General features: G+C 35.0%; 1 protein-coding gene across 1 annotated transcript in view; it reads right to left on the bottom strand.

The window, feature by feature from the left end:
• The window catches only part of Emcn (endomucin), a 108,134-nt gene that overhangs the window by 22,507 nt on the left and 60,182 nt on the right, over positions 1-25,445 (bottom strand). The window contains exons 5-6 of the mRNA XM_076864739.2: positions 14,936-14,974; positions 119-190 (exon numbers count right to left, since the gene is read on the bottom strand). Coding sequence (XP_076720854.1) covers positions 119-190; positions 14,936-14,974 — 111 coding nt within the window. The remainder of the gene's footprint in view (positions 1-118; positions 191-14,935; positions 14,975-25,445) is intronic.

Genomic DNA, 25,445 nt, shown 5'->3' with positions numbered 1-25,445 from the left:
CAAAAAAAAATTTCTCATTTTGAAAGAGCTCTGCTTTAAGAACCAAGATTGGTAGGATTTTGTTGGTGAGGAAGGGTCAAGCAGGCCAATATTCCACTCAGACACACAGAAATCATACCTTGTGGGGAGATGTATCTTGGAGATGTTATTAATGTTGAGGATACTGTAGTGGTTTCAGAAGGTGATGTATCTGTTTCATGAATATAAATTGTAGAAAAATTACAAATCCAGAGTTAGAATATAATAGTAAGTCTTCATGTTGCATTTCTTTGAAGATTCAAACAGTGTATTTTTGAAGTTCTGAAAAAACAACTTATTGCTGAATAATAGCATGCATACATCGTAACACTAAACCATTTATCTATTCCTGCTGGAAAGATGATTTAACTTAAAATCATATAATATGGGTATAATATCTTTAAGAACTGACCAAGAAAACTTGAGTAAGTTTCTCACTGTAAGCTAGAGATTGTATAGCTTACTATATGAGATTCTTGTGAGGTGGAAATCTATGCAAGAACACTATACACATTTCATATATTTTCATTTTTGAAGACAGAGATTTTTCTCCATCACATATGCTTAAAATGGACACAAATGCACAGTACTTAGGCTTTATAGTATTTCTCAAAAGCTGGAGAAGCCTATTCCCACTGCTATTGATGCTCTTTTTTCGTCCCCATGGAAAATGTTATTAAGATCTTATTATCATTATTCTTCATTTGCTTAACATTTGACATCTTCAATCGGAAGGACTAACCATAAATTATTTAAAAAGTATTATTCAAAAATCTATGTCTCAGTAAGTTTAAAGGAAATGTAAATAATTAAATGTTTTATGAGCTTATGGCATTTATTTTTGTGTATTAAGAATGTACTTTATATAGAACCAGAGATATGAAAAATTTTGCTCTATATCTATAATATGAATTGTAATGCATTCTGCTGTCATATATATCAAATTAGAATAAAAAATAAAAAATAAATAAAAATGCTAAAAAAAAGAATAAAATGTAATTTGCATTTAGAAACTTTTTTGAAAATTCCTTGTCATTTGTGGTATGAAGCACTCTCTTTTTATTATACCTGTTTGCCTTGTCTTCCACTAAGATGCAAGTTCCTGGAATGCAAAGGCCACAATTCTCCCACACTCTCCACAGAGATCTGATAGTAGGAGGCATGCAGTAGCATGTGACTGAGGGCTAAGAGGCATCATTTATGATTACAGCCCCTTAGGAGTATTGAAGCCATTGTATAATTATATCAAAGAAATTGATATTTCTAAGATTGCCTTCCTTGGCTCTTTCCTTCTTTGCCACCCACAGCCCAGCACGCACTGCATGCTCATGCATTTTTGACATCTGTGGGGGAAGAATAATGTTTAGAGTCTGTACAGTTCTTGCCATGTAAGAGATCTGTGGGAGGAAGCTAGATATATGCCCATAAGAACAAAGAAAAATGTCAGGCTGGTGCACTAAGCAGGCAGAAAAAGGAATGCCAAATAAAAGAGTGGGAACTCTCTGAAACCTTGGTACTTTTAACTGCTTTTTCCAGTGTCAAGTGCTTTAGTGAGCACTACCCTTTCAGTTATCTTGGTAGAAGACAAGATGGCTGATTAAATAACCCATGGTCTTAATCCTCCTGGAATTTCCCAAGGGTTAATTTCTAAGACTCTGCTGCAGTCTGGCTGGGCACAATTCAGGACCCACTTGTCAAAAGAAACGAACTTTATTTTTAGAACACACACACCACACCACACAGCTCCTCAGGAAAAACCCTCAGAGCCCAACTGCCACCACCGGCTTCCCACAAGCCTCTCAACCTCCCCGACTCCTCCTGCTCTTGAGGCCGATTGGCTGGGTAGTGTGGGCAGAGCCAAAAAAAGTCCCCCAATGAGTAGCTCTGTGGTCTGAAAAGGCGGGGAAACAGCCCAATGAGCATCACCGCAGAGGAGCCAATCAGTTGGCAGCTAGAAGTTGTGGGGCCGCTGTGAGCCAATCATCAGCTGGCAGCTGACTCCATATCCTATTCTATTACCTTCTCATAGGCATGCTAAGTGGCAGCCCCAGACAGTATAATCTGACTGTTTCAGATGAAGCCCAAGCTTTCCCACCTAAAGCATGCTGATTGTCCAGAGCCATGGTTATTGCTAATGACCACAGGCAAGCAGAAGAGCTCGCCTTTTTATTGGAAGGATTCAGTGGCTTCTGAAATGGAAATTAAAAAATAAAAAATATTTTTTCATTTAGCTGTAACCCTCAGTTTGTAAATCATTTCTGAAAGATCAGTAGAGGGAAGGGAACAGGGGCAAGGAGGATGTAAGAAAAAAGGAAAAAACTGGGGACCGAATTAGAGCAAATTGTATTCCATGCTTTTATAATTATGTCAAAATAAGTCCTAATGTTACGTGTAACTAAAAAGAACCCATAAAAATTTTAAAAATAACATCACTTTTGAATCCAATACTCACATACTCATGTACACACACATGCATGCAATTTATCTGTTACCTGTAATTCTTATTTCGTTTTTAAAAGTATTGATCCTAACTTCTATTAGTGATCCACAATTTGAGAAATCCTATCTTCAGCATGATTGTATTGTTGACTTTGTGGTTCTTGGTAAATTCACAAATTTTGAGCCTAAAGTCATTCTTTCTGTGACTCAGATAGAGGGATTCATGCTGTGTTCTGTGTTTTGTTAAAACATTCCTACCCAAATATCACTCTCAGGGAAGGTACAAGAATAGCAGTTAAGAACAGGATTCAGAAGGTTCAAATCTGATTGCAGAACTTACTTCCCTATGGAAACCTGGGCAAGTTACTTGACCTTTTGGAATCTGGTTTTCCACAAAAAATATATGAGGATTGTCTTACTTTTACATCATGTTCTTGCTTCAAAGATTAAATGAGTAAAAATAAATTAAACTGCCTAGAAGAGTAATTGATACTAATATGTACATGTTACATAATATGACAGTATATATGTATATATATATATATATATATATAAGCTATAGATATATATATTAATATATACTACTTTATGATATTATAATAATAATATATTATTGTGCCCCTTGAAAGTTGAACCAAGTCAGTTTGTCTCATTTTCTCAAAATTCTAAGTCTAAAAACATGTGAGCTAGACTTTTCAGACATTTCCATGTTTTCAGAAGTTTCTTTGCTCTAGTTAGGAATTGGAGAAACTCTTAGATGACATAGGTTTGCAATTAGAATCTGACTTGGGTGACTGTGGTGATTACTGAATTAGGGATATATTGAATCACAAATTTACCACATCTGTGTCTCACGGTGATATATGTTTGGTCCTTGCTATAAACCAATTACATGATAAATCATTGAGAGTTTTAAGAACAGGAAAATCTATTGATGTTCTGGGAACGCCTGTGGTTACCTCGAGAATGTGCCTCACGAAACTCCAACTACAGGTGTAAGTGACCAAGTGTCTTCATGTGCTCTCTACAAACCCTTCCCTGTGTTTGTGCTGGGGCCATGCCTCCCCACAGCAGCTCCCAGTCAATGAGTGGCCCTGGCAAGAACACTTCCTAGGAGACAGGACTTGGGTTGGAGGATTCCCTGGAGACCTTCCTGAACCTTCTTTAGAGCATGGCAACCTCAAAAGCTTCCACCCAGCCTCCTTCCCTCCCCTCCATGTCAGACTTGCATCCCTGTCTGACAGATCTGCAGCCTCACTTGGTGTCCTTGCCATTTTCTCTCACACACATTTTCTCCAATAAAATCCTTGTACATTTAATTGCATCTTGAACTCTGCTTCTCTGATGATTCAAACTAAAGCAGGCTCCATTTGCATCCGTTTAAAAAAATCACTGTCTATTGGGGGCAGAAATGGAATCTCAAGAATTTTCAAGTGGAATCAGAAGATGTGGATGTTGCCTTTTATAACCTTTTATTTTTTTCCCTCTTTGAAGAACCTAACTTTTCCTGTGGGGAAGCACTTTTTCCTCTTTTTATATCATCATAAGAGATGCCCCTTCTTATTCTGACCTCAGGTTGCAATATGACTAAATTCCTCTCCTAAGAATTTGAGTATAGAGATTCTGAGTTATTCCCAAGGTAAAACTCTGACAGAACTATCTATGGGAAAACTAAATCCTTGAAATTATCTGACTTCTATACTTCTTTTGTGAGTCTTCTAGTTGCCTTTTAATTAAAAAAATCTTTATTTAACTTAAGTCAAATTTCTGTTGTTTGCAGCCAAGTAATATTGAATATTTCATTCATTCTTTCTTCCTTTCTTTTTACTTTTTTTGGCTAATGGGACTTGGTAGTTTGGGGCTTAAGTCATTCGCTGTAAGGATTTGAAGTCAGATCTGGTCAAGAATATGACCATACACTCAGAGAATAGGATTTGAGCCCCAAATATACAGATCACTTATTCAGATACATACATTTAAACTTACATGTGTAGCTGCACATGTACATATATATATATATATATATATATATATATATATACACACACATAAATATATGTGTACATTATATATAGATATAATGTACATATATATAATATATATATTTATATATATATTTCATAACATCTACAGGTTTTTTCTCATCAATAAAATGAAGATAAAGAGGTACATGCCTTAAAAAAGAATTATAAAAATAAAAAGGTAATATATGCAAAATGCTTAAGCAAGCTCTCAAGTTTAGCTATTATTTATTTTATTAACATCAGTTGAGAAACTTCTATGTGCTAGATCTTGTTCTAGATGCTAGAAGTTGATTTATTAGCGAACACCATTTTGATCTGAGTATCTTATCAAGCCAAAGAATCATTCTCAGAGTCATGGTACACTGTTGCTTGAGGCATGTGATTTTGGGCACAGAATGGCACAGCATGTTCATTTTGAGTGCCAACCTTAATGTATTGGCAGGGACTGTGTGGAAAGCTGTGTGCAGAAATGCTGTGAAACCATAGTTGAGAACAATGTGACATTGCAGAGGCTGCCCTCACTAGGAGTTGAGTGGCAGCATCTGGACACACATTTGCCAACCCTGACTTGTCCAAGACTTTTATTTTGCATATGTTGAAACTGAGGCTTGGAGAGGTTTAAAACACTTTGACAAGATCTTGCAGCAACAATGATCAAGTCATAACTAACACCTGGATCTCCTGACTGCTCATTACCTCTCTGGGATATGAACAGCACATAGAGCTCATTCCTTCCAAGTCTTTGGTAAAATCATAAGCCACTTGCACAGTATGAATTAAAATGTGTGCAGTCTTCCCCCCTTGCTCAATTCAATGCCCCCAAAACTTCATGGCTGATTTTTTTTTTTTAAAGAAAGAGTGTGAGAGAGGGAGAGAGAATTTTAATATTTATTTTTTTGTATTTGGCGGACACAACATCTTTGTCTGTATGTGGTGCTAAGGATCGAACCCCGGGCTGCACGCATGCCAGGCGAGTGCGCAACCGCTTGAGCCACATCCCCAGCCCTTCATGGCTGATTTTTAAGCATAGCCTCCATTTCCTGTTTTCCTTCAACCTGGGCTGAAGTCTCACCATTGGATTTGTTGCTGGGACTGCACTATAAGGTTAGTGGCACTCCCTCTAAGAAAAACTCTATGGTAGTCCTCTGGTCGGGTTTTCTGGCACAGTATTGATCTTTGTTTCATCAGCACATGCCCAGTACATGCACAAGAGGTTTTACAAAACATAATTGCTGCTGGAGGAGGTGACGCAGGCCTGTAATTCCAGTGGCTCAGGAGGCTGAGATAGGAGGATGACAAGTTGAAAGCCAGTCTCAGCAACTTAGCAACTTAGCAAGACCCTGTCTCAAAACTTAAAAATAGAAAAGGGGGCTGGGTATGTGGCTCAGTGGCTAAGTACTCCTGGGCTCCATCCCTGGTAACACCAGCAACAAAAAGAAAACACAATTGCAATTCCTAGAGCAATTTCATGTTAACACAACATTAACATATAAACCCACATAACATGCAGGCCTGGCTAAATAACTCAATCAAGATAATTAGCACTTGAAAATTAGAGGAAGGCATATGAGATATGCAGATATCACTGAGAAATAATGGTGTAAGGCAGGAGAGAATAAAATATTCTAACTCAAGAAAGAAAATAAATATCTGTGTTTTATTTTTATTTCTCTCATGTTGCCCATACTTCTTTTGGGTGTATAGACATTTTGTGTGTGGGTGCTCAAGGGATTCAACTCCATTGGATTGAGCAATTATTGTTTTACATTAGTTATAAATAATTGGAACTGGTCAGTAATAGCAACTTGATGGATTCATATCCCATTTTTAAAAAGAACTTTTCAGGGGTTGGGGATATAACTCAGTTGGTAAAGTACTTGTCTTGCATGCACAAGTCCCTAATTTCAATCCCCAGCACCACACGTACACACACACACACACACAAAACAACAACAACAACAACAAAACATCAGCATTTGACACAATAAGCCATGCCTTCCTCTTTAAAACATGTTCTCTGCGTGGTTTCTGAGAGCAAACCCTCCTTCTTCCTATGGCTGACTCTTCTTGGTCTTCTTGATTGCTTCCTCTTCTTTAAATTATAATCTTGAAATGCCCCAGATCTTAGTTCTTGTCCTTATCTATAACTCCACTCATTCGATTGAATTGATTTCATTCAAGTCCAAGGGATAAGTACACCACCAATGCCAATGACCAACCAGTTGATACTTCCTACCCAGATCTCTTTCCTATCTCCAGGCTTATAAATCCAGAGAACTCCTTAACTAATAATAGACATTTTAAACGCTATACCTGAACTTGACCTTCTTCACCTCCTGCTTTCCCATTCTACTGGGGACCACCGATACCGTCTTACTACTCAGGCCAACGACCTATTTAGACTCACCTCTTTCTAGCCTCTCTCACATGCAACCTCCGGGAATATCCATTGCCTCCATCCCCAAAATACAATTAGAATTTGGAGATTTCAGGCCATCTACCCTGAAATCACCCATCTATGCTACCATTATCACTCACTTCAGCTGGAAGACTCACTTCAGTGCTCACAGTTACTTATAAACAGGAGTAAGATCATGTAACCCCTTTGCTCCAAACCCCCAGTCATTTCCCATCCCACTCACAGAGAAACCTGAAGTCCTTGCATTTGTTCAGAAATCTGCCTGATGACCCTTTGCTTTGACTCTACCCACTTACTGGGTGCTGTCCCTTATCCATGCCAAGCCTCCTCCGGTTCCAACTCAGCATGAAGGCTCTTCTTCTGCATGTTGGGTGACTCACTTCCTTCTTATGTTTACTCAAACCTTTACAAGGTGTTCTGCATTGACCACTTTTTAAGTCCTGCAAACTGACCCCAGCTTCTCCACACCTGGGGTGCCCCCCTCCCACACGGTTTTCACACTTATATTTTCTTTTTTCTTAGAGTACTTGCCATCTGTAAACCAACTGTATAATTTAGCCATCATTTTTATTGATTGTAGTTTGTCTTCCTTACTAGAACATAAGATCCTCAAGGTCAAGGATCTTTATTTTGCTCACTGATGTTTCCCAAATGCTAGAGCTATATCCAGAAGTTGGGTCTGTTGGAGTTCGCTGAATGGATAAACAAAAGTTTTTGACAGCAGAGGTGGCTAGAGATGAAATGAATGCATGAAATGAACTTTTCCATCTTAATATTAACCCTTTTGCATATTTAAAATTATTATTTTATTAATTTTATATTCACTCAAAATTAACACATACAAAATAGAGACCCACTTTGGGCCCAACACTAGCTATTGAAGGAAATACAGAAGAGTACAAGAGGCAGCTATTTCATGTAGGAAGCTTGCATTTCCGTAGGGGAGGTGAGACTCACGCCCCCAAATTGATCAATGTGAAACAGGGATAAAGATCAAGCATAAAGTAAGCCGAAGATCAAAACAGGATTCTGTTATTGTTTATCAAACCTCACATATAAGCCCCTCTTAACAAAAAGGATTTAGGAAGCTGAAACAATGATATATGCCCTTGAGGAATAAAATAGAAATAAGAAATCAGAACAAATACAAGTGAAAGATGTAAGTAGGCCCCTTCTAAGGATTAATCCCCAGGATTCACACAGTTCCTGGTGTCTACTGTGGGCTTTCATTATCATGGGGGAAATAAATGGTCTGTTATGAAAGTAACTGGAACACAGCGGTACAGGCAGTTAATGCTAGGAGTACAGTTGGTGGAATTCTGTTTGGGGCGGAGAATGTGCCGACATGACCCCTGAATTCTCTTCTAGCTTTAAGGTTTTAGATTCTTGTCAGGGTTCCTTATTTTGTCATACCTAGTATGTATGTTCACCCGTAATTGGTACTTCTTGTCCACTTCACAGGCAAATTACCAAACAGGAATTTTTCTGCCTTCAATACGTGAAAATTAATTCTTACTCTCATTAGATTTTACCTTTGTGAATTAGTTACACTCGATGGCAATGTAAAAAAAAAAAATACAACAAAAAGTCTTATCTCAAATTTCCTTCACCTTGCTTTGTGCCATAAATGGGTCCAACCTGAGGAAATGACACCCATTAACCCGGTAATCACTGTGAATAGAGATTTATTTACTTTAGATTTAGGATTTAGGAAGCTGGAAATCTATGTTGAGGATACAGGATGTGTCTTTCTTTTTCAATTTGAATACTTATTAATTCCCAGAAAATTATATATAATGTATAATGAATGAGCCGTTTTGCTAATTACGTGCCTATGTTCTAATTTATTGTATTCTTAAGCAAACCCTTTAAATCTTGTGTTTTAAAGATGGGAGATACTGTGACTCAGAGAGATAACAGATTTTAAGTTAGTTCATTTTATTGTTTATGGCATAATTATTCACGAGATCTATGAAATTTATACTTATAATCTGAAAGTTTTAGAATGTTCTTACTCTCCTCATCAACATAAATATGAACATGAAAATATTTAAAAATGATTTTATTTTCAAACCCTTACAGACACTATAGCAGATCTTACTTTAATTGTTTGACAAATATTAATCCAATTATTACTTATTATTTGCATTTTACAGAGTGGAAACTGAAGCCCAGAAAGATTAAGTAATTTGTCAAAAGTCACACAGCAAGTATGTAGCAGAGCCAGGATTCTAACACAGGCTCTAGAGTCTGTGCTGTCAACCACAAGCTAATATTACCTAAGCTCCTGTACATCAGTGAAAACAAGTTACAAGGTCTTGTCTTTTTTTCTTTCATGAAAGAGGAAAGAGGGTGTGTCCTTCTTTTTCGATTTGAATAGTTATTAATCATGCAAAATAATCATATTTCATGAAATATAACCTATTTTCAATGTAGGCCCCAATGAAGAATGTATTCTTCACACCAAGACATAAGAATACCTCTTTCCCTCAACAGTTCAAACCAAACTTTGCAGACAGATACAAGGAGACAGGGAGAATCATTCCTTATGCATTGAACAAAGCACACTGTGGAGTTTGTTGGAGGAATACACCTCTGGGCAATACTATCAAAATATTTCGGTTTCTAAAGTGTTTTTATGACCTTTCAGTGTAGGTTAGGGTGGTATAAGAATAGTGCAGAGTGCTTCTTAGAGACTCGCCAGATTTCTGAACTAGACAAGAAACCAATTAGCCAGACCTAGGATCTATACAATTTCTTGAGTCGAAATTTATGTCAAACCTCACCACTTAAATCTTGATGTGTCATTTGTTCCATAAGTGAATTATTTCATTCTCAATTTATTTTTTTCCGGCATTATAAAATCCTAAGTTAAAAAAAAACAACAAACCTCTAGATATTACTTTTCTATAGATATATTTCTAGCTTGAGTGAGTCCTACCTAAACAACAATGTTAAGATTTTGTCATTCAAAGTTAGAAAGCTCAGATAGGCAAGCCCTGCATAATGATTCATGCTTCACTTTGTGTGACCTCCTAGAGACAGAAACAAAGCATGAAACACAATGAAGATCCTCAGAATACACACAATTTCCTCCTTTCTAAGGGCTGGTACTCAGGTTTGATGGAATTTGTCATGTCAGTTCTTGCTTTTGCTTTTCTACAAACCAAATGACCAAAATGCAGCTGAGGTTCTGCAACACAGCTAAGGAAAATGTAGAAGATAGTTATAATAAGATCTTTCACAAGGTGTACTGGTCACCAGGGGATGCTATGGTGGTTACTTTTGTGGGTCCGCTTGACTGAGCCACAGAGTGTCCAGTACTGGACCAGGCCTTATGTTGAGTGTGTCCGTGAGATATTTTTGGCTGAGGTTAACCTTTGAATTTGGAGACTGAGGAAAGCGGATTGTTCTCCCTAAGGTGGTGGACCTTGTCTTTCCCAACCAGCTGAAGTCCTGGATAGACCAAGAAGGGATTCCTCTTGCCTTACTGCCTCGGAGGGGGATGTCCATCTTCCCCTGCCTTAGGACTTGTACTGAAATGCTCAGCTCTCCTGTGTTTCTTGAGCCTACCAACTTTAGAACTGAAGCTACACCATCAGCACACCTGGTTCTCAGACCTTTAGATTTTGGCTGAGGGTATACCAGTGGCTTGCCTGGGACTCCAGTTTGTCAACGGCAGATAATTGGGATTTCTCAGCTTCTGAAATTGTGTGAGCCATTGTTTATAATGAATCTTCTTTTATACACACACCTCCCATTGGGTCCATTTATCTGGAGAACATTAAGTAATTAATATACTTGTATTCTCCAAAAACTAAAGGGCCCATGCTTTATTATTTTCCCAATACATTGAGATATACTGATACATTTTTGTGTAGGGTTGAGGTCTCATTAATTAAAATGCCCATTTTCAAAGACCAGTTATTTATTATTATTATTTACATTTTTAATTTTTTTTTTTTTTGTAGTATTGGGTATCAAACCTAGGGACTTGCACATGTTAGGCAATTGCTCTTCCACTCAGCTACATCCCCAGCCCTGTTTCTTTTATTTTCATTTTGAGACAAGGTCTTCCTAAGTTGCCAGACAGGCCTTGAACATACAGTTCTCCTGCCTCAGCCTCTCCAGTAGCTGGGATTATAGGTGTGTACTTTAATACTAAGCCTCAAGGACAAGTTGTCAGCTTTGCTTGTCTATGGGAAAACAATAAGGTTAACACAAAGTGGATCCCAGCATTGCTTAACATTGTAAATGAGGATATAATGTCTGTCCATCTCTAGGCAATAGTAACCCTATGTTGCTTTTTAGTGGGTCTTTCCATCTCTTCATTAGCTCTGAACTTAGAGTAGGTAGAATAATATGGCAACAAAAGTCACTTTTTTAAAATGAATCCTTTCTATGTCTTTCTTAAAGTGCTTTTCCTCATTCAAAGGACACTATAAAGTAAGCAAAAGGAAAATAAAAAATCTCTCCTCTGACCTCATAGAAGGTAATCTGCAGCTTGCTTAGGACACATTACAGCTACATGACTAGAGTTATTATAGTCATCTATAACATTACTTAGTCTCCCTGAGTAATGTAGTAATGACAAGCTTCATGTGTTTTTTTAAAATAATTCTTAGTATTACATGTAATAGGAACAGAATGAATATTTATTGAATGCCGTGGTTAACAATGGTTGATTGAATTCATCATTATGTGTAATTATCAGAGGATCATACTAAATTGTAGGCACTAGCAGATAGGTTACACTGGGAATTTGAAGTTTTGACTTTCCCATATGCTTTAGAGAATGAACATAAATTTCTCAGGTTAAGCATCATTAAACATAGCTACTACTGCAAACAACCTTCATACTTTTTGTTGGCAGTGGGGGGTGTACAGGAGATTGAGCTCAGCAGCACTCGACCACTGAGCCACATCTCCAGCCCTATTTTTTTTTAGAGAGGGTCTCACTGAGTTGCTTAGTGCCTCACTTTTGCTGAGGCTGGCTTTGAACTCATGCTCCTCCTGCCTCAGCCTCTTGAGCACCTTTATTCTATTGAATGGAACATGTCTGCAGACCTTGATTGATCATTTCCACATAACTACAATATTTTTGTTTGTATTTATATAATGTTAAAATATCATACTATGTTTAGTTGCTTGTAATTACATTTTATTTATTGCTAATCCCTCAAAAAAGACTTTATATACAATAATCAACAATATTTATAATCTTAACAATAACCTATGAAGTAAATAATTAAAAGGTAATTTTTAAGAAAATTAAAGCTAGATGCTAAAATGAAAGAAAATATCAAATCTGAAAACAATTAGCTATCTATTAGCTCATATTTATAGAAGGGAATCAGTACTAGGAATTCTTTGGTCTATAATTCCATATTGACTTCTAGTTAAAATAATTTTTATCAAATTGTACTTAATACTTTTAGGGTAAATTGGGATAAGAACAATGCATACTTCAAATGTTAAAAGTGAGTAATCTTAAATTCCTAGTCTCTAAAGACAATGTTAATATAGAATGATTATATTTATTAGGATCTTGAAAGCACATATAAAAGAAATATGGAATTATTAGGAGACTTCAGAATGCAGCAAAATCAAATTAGATGAGCATGAAAAAGAAATGAGCTATCAAGTCACTAAAAGACATCAATGAAATATAAATGTGTATTACTAAGTTAAAGAAGTCAATCTGAAAAGTCTATGTATAATTTCAACCTTATGATATTCTGGAAAGAACTATACAAGAGACACTGAAAACGAGTAGTTTCCAGGGGTCACGGGAGAGAGATGAATGATCAGGGTATCTAGGACTTTTAGGACAGTGACAATATTTTGTACAATACTCTAACAGTGGATATGTGTCCTTATGTATTTGTCCAAACCCATAAAATACACACCAGTAGGGATTCCTAATATAAACTAATACTGTGATAATACTGTGCAATTCATTCAACTGAAATGATTGTACCACTCTGGTTCAGGATAGTAATAAAATGGGAAGGCTGTGCAGAAGTGGGGATAGGAGGCATATGGGAGATCTGTACCTTATGTCAATTTTGCTATGAACCTAAAATTTCTTTTAAAAATAAAAGACATAGGGAAGTTAAATAATTTTTATTGGTTAGAGATCAAAATTGTAGTAATCAAAAAAGATAATAAATAAAAATACCAAGTATAGAAGTAACCTCTGGTGATGGGAAGAAAATGGAGTTAAAGGGGTAGAAGAGGCCCTCTGGGTTATTATATATGCCCTGTAGCTTGTTCTCAACGTTGCTTGCACAGATGTATACATTTGCAGAAGTTCATAAGATTTGTACATTATACTATGTGAAAGTTAACCTGTATAAAAAAATAGTAGAGGGGCTGGGGATATAGCTCAGTTGGTAGAGTGCTTGCACAAAGACCTGGGTTCAATCCCCAGCACCACAAAAACAAACAAACAAACAAACAAACAAATAAATAAATCAAATGAGAGGTGAAAAAAATTGTACTTAAAATACACATTATCTTTTAATAATTTACTTGTCAATTTTTGGATGAATATTTCACAAATTTTGCATCTTAATGTGTTTTATGACAAATACACAAGTCAAAAGAAGTGTTTAACCTGAAAAATGAATAGAATTTCCAACCCATGTATAGTGTATGAATAGGATATTCCCTCTTAATAAACTTACTAGTTCATCCTTTAGGGGAATATGAGTCTGGATTAGATTTAGCCACAACATGTATCTGAAGTTTGAGCATAAAGAAAGGATCAGGACTTTTCTTGTAACAGTTTGTTTTCCTTCTCATCTGCTTATTCAAATTGATGGTTTGTCTCTTATGTTTTAGAAGAACTAGTTTACATAGCTCAAAAAATTCAAATGAACTAAATTTTTATTCCATTCAAAACCAATTATAGTTAGTGCTAACATTCTGTCAAATAAAACTCTTTTAAACAAAATGAAGGATGCTTCAGTTCCTACTTAAAAGAGACTGACAATCTGGCAACCTCCCAATTCCCCTTCATCTTTTGACCTCTCCCAGGAGCAGTGGGGAAAGGTTCTCAGAATTGTATCAGCCCTCTCTGCTGGAAGCTCTGCTTTTCTGTTTTGTCTTTCCTTGTTTTCCTTAGTGCCCTGACAATGGATAAGATAAAAATATGGCAATGAGAGGAAAAAAGAGAGCTGATAATCCAAATGACTCATTTATTTATGAGTTATATTATCTAGAAGTAGATAAAAATTAAAAGTTAAAATCATAATATCTGTTTCAAATTTTTTGAAAAAGGGAGGTGGAAAGAAGGCTAATTTAAGATATTTTCTGTGAAAACAGTATTAGAATTGCTTATCATTTTTTCCTGATTTTTAAAAAAATCACATAATCCTTTAAGCTTATTTTACATTTTTATTTTACATAGAGCAAAGGTGACCAGGATTGAGGACCTATGATTTATCATTTGTTTAAGTACCAGGTAAGGTGTTGGAAAATCCCCCCAAAATTAAAATTTCAAAACAGGAAGACTCAACCTTACTATTGTGACCTGCCCTATATCATTTCCAATTTCTGTTACTCAATCATGCAAAATGTATTCAGGGTAAAACTAAGAGATGGTAAGACTTGAACCATTCTTGGAGCGCAAACATTTTAGATTGCTAACTGTGGTTTACACCAATCAGTTTTGGTTGCCGGAGCAAGACTTTGTCTACAAGGATGGAGATGATGCTCTGATTCTGGGAGAAAGAGCACTCGCCACAGAAACAAACCAAGAACAGTGAGACCGGACAGAAGGCAATTCCACAGACTGTTCATTCGCTGGGGCTGGCTCCACCTCAGCAATAAAGCACTCAGGCCTGTCCTGTACGCTCATCTGGTCTGCATGTTCTGTTCTTTTAAACCCAAGTTCTCCTAAACATTTTTGTTGTATGTGATGTTTTCTCCCTCAACCATTTCACTGTGCCCCCAAACTGATTAATCTACTTTGTCTCTTTCTTGGAAATTTTGCATATCAATGTACTCAGAGAAAAGAGTGTTTACTTACCTGGTATTTCTGATGTTTCGATTGAACTCTGATTCTCAGCTTTAAAGGAAAGAAAAAAAATCACTAAAAATTGAATGCTCAACATCATTACTGCTTTACAATTATTTCAGCTGGTAAATAGACATAGATCTTTCTCATTTGTATTCCATTTTCTTAAATCACAAAATCATGAAGCTTCATGATTAGAGGAAGCCTTGGAGTAGGGGTCAACCAACATTTTTTTTTTTTTAAGTGTCAAATATTTTAGGCTTCATGGACCATAAGTTCTCTTGTAACTACTCAGCTCTGCCTTTTTAACATGAATGCAGCCACACATGATACTGAAAGAATGGGTATGGCTATGCTATGCTCCAGTAAGACTTTATTTAGCAACACACGGCAGGGGCTAGATTTGGTGTATGGGCTATAGTTTACTGAATCTTGTTTTAGAGCATCTAGTACAACTTCAGATACCTTGGAGATAATACAGAGAATGACAAACACTTTGGAAGGCTTCTTGGATGGGGCTGCTGTGTGTTGCAATCCTACTAAAACATGATGTGTCTCATGACCTGGGGAAGGTGAAAGAAGGTTCAGATAGATAATTAGGGAATTCATTTGTGATAAATATAGTCCAGGGACAACTTTCTGGAAGGAACTTAATTTAAGAAAACTATAGTCAGAGATCCCTTCTACAACTTTAAGTATATGGAGCATGAACAGGATTTGCCACATGAAAATGCAGAAAATAATTTTGAAACAAATAGAAGCCTAATAATGACACTTAAAAAATATATCTACTTGCCTCTTTTGTAGAATCACTTGACTATCTGTATCAGCACCTTAATTTCAACATGCTGCAACTAGAACTCTTGACTGGTATACACTCAAATACGCTCCTTCCCTCACTTTCTTGGATCAGTGTCTTCCACTTGTACAAGGCAAAATATTAGTGGTTATTCTTGAGTCTCCTTTTGTTTTTTTATGTTTTTGCTTTTAAATGTCTATCAGCTCTAACTTTAAAATACATTCCAAATTCAGAAGTGTCTCACCACCTGCTTTACTATCATTCATCCAGTACCCATATGTCTCTCTTCAGTACCCACAGTAACTGCCTAGAAAAATACTTAAAAATTACAATTTGACTACTTCAATGATTACCTGTCCCTCTCCTTACTATGGTGGCAGAGTCTTTACAGGATGTGAGGAGCCCTTACTAGTTCCTCAATTCTTCAACCATTCAGTCCTCTAACACTGCTCCATTTGGGGCCTTAGTGGTAGTCCATCAAGGGCACCGGACTCTTGCCGTGCCAGGTTTCTCCTCTGGCCCTTCCCTATGCCTTGGTGTTTGTTCAGACTACACCTGCTCTTTCCTCCTTTCACAATTTCAGAGAAGTCTAATCAACCACCTTCCCTAAATTGTGTCCAATTCTTTTCATATCAGTCCATCAATCTGCTTCATTTGCTCAACAGCACTTTCATTACTACAGTGACATTTATTTTAAAAAATTGTTTTATTGTCTGCTGGAATGTGGCTTCATGGGGACAGATTTCTCTTCTTGCTAAAAGCAGTGATTCCAGTGCCTGTCACCTGGATGTGGCAGAGAATGTCTCCAGGAGATAGAAAATAATGGACAAGACTAATTCTACCTACCTGAATTTAACTTTTAAGGTAAAATTGACACTTTATTTAGAATTTCCAGTTGGGTAAGGAGAGCTAACATTTAAAAGCAACTTTTATGATCACTTCCATATATTACTTGTTGATATTTATGAGAGCTATTGTTATGATTAAGATGTGGTCTCCCCCAAAATCTCACATGTGAGACAATGCAAGAAAGTTTGGGGGAGATACGATTGGGTTATAGCCTTAACCTGATCGGTGGATTAATCCCTGATGGGACTAATTGAGTGGTAACTGGAGGCACTTGGACTGTGGTTGCAGGAAGAGGCTCATTGGAGGCGTGGCTATGGGGTATATATTTTGTGTCCGAGGGTGGAGTCTCTCTCTTTCTGCTTTCTGATCATTGTGTAAGGTGCTTCCCTCTGCCTCACTCTTCCGCCATGATGTCCCACTGCGCCTTAAGCCTCGAGGAATGGAGCCCACCTTCTATGGACTAAGACCTCTGAGACTGTGAGCGCTCAAACTTTTTCTCCTCTAAAGTTGTTCTGGATGGGTCTTTTAGTCACAACATGGAAAAAGCTAACTAAACCAGCTATTGTTCCCATTTTAAAGATCTGAAAATGTTAGTTGAAAGGAAATTACTTCCTCAAAGGCAGAACCAGGATTTTAGTTCAGCCCTATTACTTCCAAATTCGTCTTCTTTCACTAAAATAGATGGGTTTCCTTCTATTAAATTGTTCTAAATAAAAAGCTTATATAATTAATTCCAGCTTTGATAACTAATTAAAATAATCTTGAATATGGCATAATGCTTCATTTGAAAGACAGCTAAAATATTTATTAGCTACTGGAGGATTAGAACATAAAGAAAATCAAAACCCTTTGTTCTTCTTATTAATATCAGGTCATAACCTTTCTTCCTGACAGAGCTGTTTGAGAATGAAAAATTCTAAGCTTGCATAAGATTAAAATAAAATAAAATAAATTCTGATTATGTACTTGAATTTTTTGGTCTTCAAAATGCATAATAATTTTATAGGAACATAAAATATACAAGTAATATAACTGTCTTAAGACAGATGAATCTTAAACTCCGTATAAATTCAAAACTATTCTCTTGAGTGTCCTAAAAAGTGTGTGTGTGTGTGTGTGTATGTATGTATATCTATATACAATAAAGTATTATTATGAGAAAAAATTCTGCAAATCTCTAATATTTAATAAAGAATGGAAAATATACTACCTTCCCTCTCTACAGAAGGGAGATATTTTGAAGCAGATAAAGTATTTTCAAATGAATACAACTTTTTCAAAGTTGTATTGGACTCAGTTTGTGACTATAAAAGTTTAGTAGAGATGAATTCTATGAAATATGATTAAGCTGTGAAGATTAATTAAAAGTAAAGATGTTTGCAATTATTTCTAGTTTTTAATTACAATTTTTATGATATACATATGCCCTGAGAAAAGGCAAATCTTAGATCTGTAGAGGAAATGAGAAAAGTCAAGGAGTGAATGACTGTAGTGTGCTTCTGTGAACCATTCTCAAACTTAGATGGTTATTAAAGATCAAACATTAGCCAGGGTGGTTGACCATTTAAAATGTATTTAAGTTTGATTTTTCTAAGATGGAAACTGAAGTCTTGTGAAATGCAAAAGAACTTTTAAATGCTGATCATATTAATCCAAGGCTGGAATTTACTCAAACATCTTTTAAATTACAAAGCTTTAATAGCAGTATAGCAAATAACTGAGTTACATCATCTTATCTCATAAAGGCTATTGTATTTATAGCCAATAAATGAGAGTTACACATGGAACATGATATTATCATTAACAAATGCAAGATAAAGAATATATACAGCTATTCCTACATGTAATTCCTTATTGATTCACCAGAAAATAATTTATTATACCAGTTCAAGTTTTTTTTTTTTTTTTTTATGGCATTGACTGAGACACTGCATGTGAGATTGTTTCTGATTTGGTTAAACCATGACATGTAACCAAGTCTTATGCTAAGATCCACTAAGATTACTCTAGTATCTGCCCACCTGAAATGATATAAACTAACTCAAGAGCATATAAGAATAGTTATGGTTAAGTCCTCAAATAAGTGACATCAATAAATGATGCAGTTCACAAAAGAAATATTGAGACCGAGTGGACAGTCAGAAACTGTCTTCCAAAGTCAAGGAGAATATCATTGTATGATATCCTCTACAGTGTTGTGATTGAAACATTGAATTAAAAAGTTATTTCCTGTTCAGTTCTTTTACTTTACTGGGTTATTGCAATGAGAAGATTTCAAAATTTCAATTTTATGCACATATGTAGCATGTGCTTATACTGATTTATTTTTTTAAGTAGGAATAAGCAAGTTTCAGGCTCAGAGATTTTTGACAAGTAACAAAATCTAGCTCGAATTTTATTTTGCTTATGTTATAGTGGTTTTTATGGTTACAGCTCTTTTATGCCAAGTGAAACTGGTTTTTCACTTAGGCAATTTCCTTTTCAAACAAAATCTAGAATTAAAAAGTGCACTATTTAAGGAAAAATGCTAAGTAAATAATAACTCAGGTGGTATACATCTCTGGCAACATTTTTGAAGTTATGAGAAATCTTAAAGTAAATTATTATAGAGGCCTTTGATGGATATGTAGGATTTGAATAAAAAATTAGAGGGAAAATGAGAGTTGCACAAATGATGTGATAGGATGAGAAAAACAAAGACAAAACAAATCTGGCATAGCAGGCAATTAGAGAGAGGACCACCCTGGGTAGAATGGCAGGTTTGCATTCATGCATTCATTCAATCAATTGTCTTTTTAAAATTTATTTAATTAGTGTGTTACAGTTATGCATAATGGTAGAGTTCATTTCGACATATTCGTAAGTACATATCCCAGTTCCTTTCCAAACCCCATCTCTTCCTCCTTCCCTCCCCATTATCCCCTGGCTCATTCCAATGGTTGTTTCTATTTATTGAACATCTGCTTGTCAGGTGCATGATATCCCCAGTTAAAAGCTAGTTCTTTTCTAATTTCTGTAGATAATTTTTATAAAATAGTTGTTATGAGAACAAGTGTGATGAAGTAAAGAGTTAGAGACAAAGACAGGGTTTTAAGTTTAATCTTGGCCAAATCAGTTTTTTTCTAAACCTTGTTCCCTATTTGTGCAATTAGGATCATAGATACCAACTTTGCCTGACTTTTGTTAGGATTACTGTTCACAAAATAGTAGCTAAAATTTGTTAAGTGTTTACTTGCCAGACACTGTTCTATGGTGCAACTCTTTCAATTTTGATAAGGATCCTGTGAGGGTGTAATCTTACTATAACTATTTGGCTGAGTAAATTGAGACTTGAGAAGTTAAGTAGCTGACCAAAGGCCACAGCACAAATGTATAATCATTTATACAGTATATAAGTATAATCACTTATACTTTTGAAAGTAAGAAATATGTTTTCAGAATCATCATTCATAACCAATAAGCCAACTTTTTCTTAGTGTGATTGTGGAGACCAATTTTTATTTTTAAGGGTGTGGTAACTTGAAGAGCAAAAGCTTGTGTGTAAGTTATTCTCAGGTTTAGCCAGTAGCATATCTAAAAGGTGGCCTCAGTTATTTCGAAATTATCTGTTTTTGTATAGAAATAAACTCAATGTTAAACTAGGATCAATTATGCAGAACTGAAATTTAACAATATTAATTATGTATAAATGCTGGTAACTCCTGCTTAAATATTTACACATATTACTCATTTTTACTTAACAAAAGCTAGATCTCCAAGTTTCAAGTCTGTAATATTGTATATGCTGTGCTAGCAGAAGCTCTGGCACAGTAAACCCCTGGAACATCTCTATCCAAGTATTTGTCTTAGTAGTATTCTGTATTGGAATTCTTCCCATCTCAATTTACTGTCTATCTGTAATCTTATTCCACATTTTTTCCTCAGCCTAGACAAAATTCACTAAAATTCATTCATAGCAATATTTCAGGATAGCATACCTACTCACATTTTCTGATTTCTACTCTCAGGCACCTTTTGTGGATAATTTTACAATTGTTAATATGGCTTTATAAATGTTTGGCATTCTCAACATGTTTGTAAGTTCCTTTTGAACAGTAATTATGCATCCTAAATTTGGGTATTCTGTTATACTCTTTTTTATTCCCAGTATATACTTTAGATTTTTAAATAGAATGTTTAAAAATTCAAAAATTTTAGATTTTATTTTATAGCCCAAACTCTTTGTTTATGTGATAGTTATCTAAAATTTGGACAATCATAAATAGAAAATAATTTAGGGGCCTGTGATACAGAACAGGTAATCTTGGCTTCTTAAATGAGTGGCACATTTCCATTAGATTAGCAAGAACACTAGACCAATATATTTCCCTGAGGTTCTGTGAGATTTCTACTCTAAATGGTCTAAATGTAAGAGTCACTTTTCTCTTTGATTAGCATATATTTTTTCTTTTTCTGCTTAGTGTGAGAATAACAGATAATTATCATCAAAGATATCAAAGTTTAGATTTTTCCATAAAATAATATTCTCATTTTTATTATTGTTCCTTCACTGTCTTACACTGATTTAGAGAGTCAGGGTTGATCTTGTTTATCCTAGTAACACTCCTTACTCTGAAATCTCCCCTTTTCTGATATTACCATAGCCACTTTAGCTTTCTTTTAATTATTTTTATAAAGCAAAGTATACTTTTCCTCATCCTTTATTGTCTACTCATTTATATTTAAAGTGGATTTTTTGGAATACTGCATATAGTTGGACCAAATTTTGATCTTATCTCACAATCAAAACTTTATAATAGAATGTTTAAGCCATTTCATTTTATGCGATTATCATTATAGTTGGTTTCAAACACGTGATCCTGATGATTATTATTTTTTTAACTTACAATCTATTCTCCATTTTCTTTTCCCTCTTTTATTGTCTTTTTTTCAGTTAATTTTTTTACCACATTTTTTATTGGTGCATTTTAGTTGTACATATTGATGGGATCTGTTGTTACATATTAATACATGCACCCAAGATAACAATATAATTTGGCCAGTATCACTCCTGAATATTTCCCCCATCCCTCCCTTCCTTACCCCCTTGGTTCCTTTTCTCTACTGATCTTTTTGGGTAATTTTAAAGATTGCATTTTATCTATATTATTCATCTTACAAAAGTATATTTCCCTTTCTCCCATGTTAGCATGTATGCTATTTTGTTTACACTTTACCTCTACGTTTATTTTAAACCTTCAATACACTTTTGTTTCTTTTTCTTTAAATAATCCATTATATTTTGAAAAGACTAAATAAATGAGATAAAAGTCTTTTCTCTTCATTCCTATATTTACGATTCCCAATGCTCTTCATCCCTTTATTTAGAACCAGATTTTCATCTGTTGATATTTTTCTCTTCCTAAATGTCTTTTCTGATAATGAATTTTCTCAACTTCAGTATGTCTGAGAAACATAGAATTCTAGGGTGACAGCTTTTTTCCCATCCACTTCTAAAGATGTTGCTTCTTTGTTTCTGGAATACATTGTTCCTGATGAGACTCTGCTGTCATTTTTATTATTGTTCCTTCACTTTGAGTGTCATTTTTTCCAACATCTTTCAAGATTTTTCTCTTTTATCTCTAGTTTTCCATGATTTGATTACCATGTGCTTTGGTGTGGTTTCCTTCCTGTTTCTTCAGTTTAGGGCCCAGGGTATTCTCTGAATCTTGGTTTTATAGTTTTTCTCACGTTTTAGGAAAAACTTCTGCAGCATTTCTCTGTCTTCCTTTCTTACTTCTCTGGAACTTCAATTGCATGCATGTTGGGCATCTAGGATGCTCCGCTTGCAGATGTTTTAGTTTTTTCCCCAGTCTGTCTTTTCTCTCTCTGACTTTTTTCCTCCTAATTTATCTGTTGGCCTACTGTATGGTGTTCATTAGCCTTACTGGTATATTTATTACTTCCTTCCTTCCTTCTGTTCTCTTTATTATTCATTTCTCCTAACTGCTTTAGATGGTTGTTGAGCTAATTAAGTTTGAATTCTTATTTTTCCTCCCTAATATGTAAATTTTACAGTTAATTATTTCACTATAGGACTAGCTTAAACTATAGTACATAATTTATAAAAAGTTATTTAAAATGTATGTATTTGTTTATGATACAGGATAGAATGATCATAATTAAGAATCCTTAGATATTTGAAAACAATTTGCTTTCTGTATTTGGAGTGCACTGTTTCCCATTGGACCATTAGATAGGTTGGTTATTTAGGTGGATTCTGTATTTTATTACTCATTTGCTTGTTTTGCCAATTACTGAGACAGCTAAATATTCATTAGAATTGTGGGTTTGTCTTTTTGATTAATTTTTTAATATATTTTCAAGCTATGTTATCATATACATAAATACTAATTTGCTTTCCTGGAAAATTCAGTATTTTGGTACTATGAAATTTTTCTATTTTCACTTATTTTTTTGCCTTAATTTCTACTTTTTTTTTTTTGATACTAATGTATCTCCTCCCAATCCCCTATCCCCCAATACTGGGCATACTGGGGATGTAACCCAGAGATGCATAACCACTGAGCCACATCTTCTGCCCTTTTTTTTTTTGTTTTTTTTGAGACAGAGTCTCGCTAAGTTCCTTAGGGCCTCAGTAATTCACTGAGACTGGCTTTGAACTTGTGATCTTCTTGCCTCAGCCTCCCAAGCAGTGATATTACTATATCTTTGCCATTTTTATTTAATTAGGGTTTTTGGAATATATTTTTTGGAGTATATTTTCTTTTATCTCTGTAAAATCAAGTAGTGATATTAATATCTTTACCTTTTTATTTAATTAGTGTTTTGGAGTATGTTTTTTGGGGGGATATATTTTTGAAGTATATATTTTTTTTTTATCCCTGTAAAGTTAACTATTGTGTATCTTGAAAGCAGCATATTATAGGGTCATGTGTGTCTGTGTTTCTGCCAATCATTTTCTTTTTTTAATTTGAAGCATTCAGACCACTGGTAATTTTTTTTTATTTTTTATGATAGCTTTATAATTAAATATAGCAGTTGGGCTTATCCCAACAAACTCATACATGCATGGAATTAGACTTCAGTTCATGATTTCTCCTTTTTCTCTCCCCCTTTTTCCTCCTTCTTCCCTTTCTTCTCTGTTCTCTTTCCTGTATTCTCCTAGGCTTTCTTTTATGTTTATTTATTTATATTTGATTTGTTCTTTTTACTTATACATAAAGGTGAAATTCCCTGAGGTATATTTATATATGCACATAACATGATTTTTAAAAAATTTATTACCATATTACCTCTCTTTTTCCATCCCTCTATTCTGTCTCTAGATCTTTTTCTACATTACTGAATTTCCCTATATATTTACTATTTCCCTTTCCTTCCTTCCTCCTTTCTTTTATTTTACTCCATCTGCATATGAGAGAAAATATTCAATCTTTGAGTTTGGTTTACTTCACTTAGCATGATGTTCTTTATTTCCATCCACTTGCCAACAAAAGGCATAATTCCGTTCTTCTTGATAGCGGAGCAGAAATCCACTGTGTATATATACCACAATTTCTTAATCCATTCATCTTTTGTTGGGCATCTGGGTTGATTCCATAATTTAGCTCTTGTGAATTGTGCTGCTATAAATACTGAGGTGGCTGTATTGCTATAATATGCTGCTGATTTTAGTTCTTTTGGGAAAATACTAAGGAGAGGTATATCTGGTTCATAGGTGGATCCACTCCAATTTTTTTGAAGAATCTTCATACTGCTTTATAGAGTAGTTGTACTAGTCTACAGTCCACCGATAAAGTATAAGTGTACCTTTTTCCCAATGTCCTCACCAGATTTATTATCGTTTGTATTCTTGATCATTGCCATTCTGACTGGAGTAACGTGATTTCTTAGTGTAGTTTTGAGTTGTATTTCCCTGATTGCTGGAGATGTTGAACAGTTTTTCATATATTTGTTGGCCATTTGTGTTTGTTCTTTTGAGAAGTTTGTTTAATTCTTTTGCTTATTTATTGATTGGGTTATTTTTGTGTGTGTGGGTGTGTTAAGTTTTTAGACTTGTTTATTCTCAATACTAATCCCCTATCAGAGGAGTAACTGGCACAGATTTTCTCCCATTTTATTCTCTCTTCATTCTGTCATTTCCTTTGCTGTGCAGAAGCTTTTTAATTCAATAGCATCTCATTTATTGATTCTTTGTTTTATTTCAAGACCACTTTGGAAATCTTGTGGAAGTCAGTGGCAGCACCTATATGATGAAGTGTTGACCCAATGTTTACTTCTAGCGTTTGCAAGTCTTCTGGTCTAATTCCTAAACCTTTGGCCCACTTTGATTTGACTTTTGTGCAATGTGTGAGATAGGGATTTAGTTTCATTCTTCTACAAATGGCTATTCGTTTTCCCGTTATTAAATTTTCCCCTTTTTAAACCATTTGTTTAAAAGGCTGTTTTATCTCCAAAACCACGTTTTTGGCAACTTTGTCAAGTATCTGATGGCCATAGGTATGTGGGTTTGTCTCCATGTCTTCTATTCATTCCATTGGTCTTCGTGTCTATTTTGATGCCAGCATCAAAATACAATGATGTTTCTGTTACTACATCTTTGACATTTAATTCATTAGATTTACTTATATGTGGTTGGTTGTTTTGTTATCTTATTCTTTGATTTTTATTTGTTCTACCTGTAATATATTCATGTCCTAAAATTTAGCTTTATTTTTAATTGATTAAGCATTTAAAAAAATTACTATATTTCTTTCACTGGACATTTTTTTCTCACCTATTTTCAGCATACTAATTTTTCTGTCACCTGTCTCTACTCTTAAGCTCATCCACTGAGGTTTTAAATTAAACTTTTATTTTTAACTCTAAAAT

Source organism: Callospermophilus lateralis, chromosome 8, assembly GCF_048772815.1.
Source record: "Callospermophilus lateralis isolate mCalLat2 chromosome 8, mCalLat2.hap1, whole genome shotgun sequence".
Taxonomy (NCBI): Eukaryota; Metazoa; Chordata; class Mammalia; order Rodentia; family Sciuridae; genus Callospermophilus; species Callospermophilus lateralis.
This window is presented reverse-complemented; position numbering and strand designations above follow the sequence as displayed.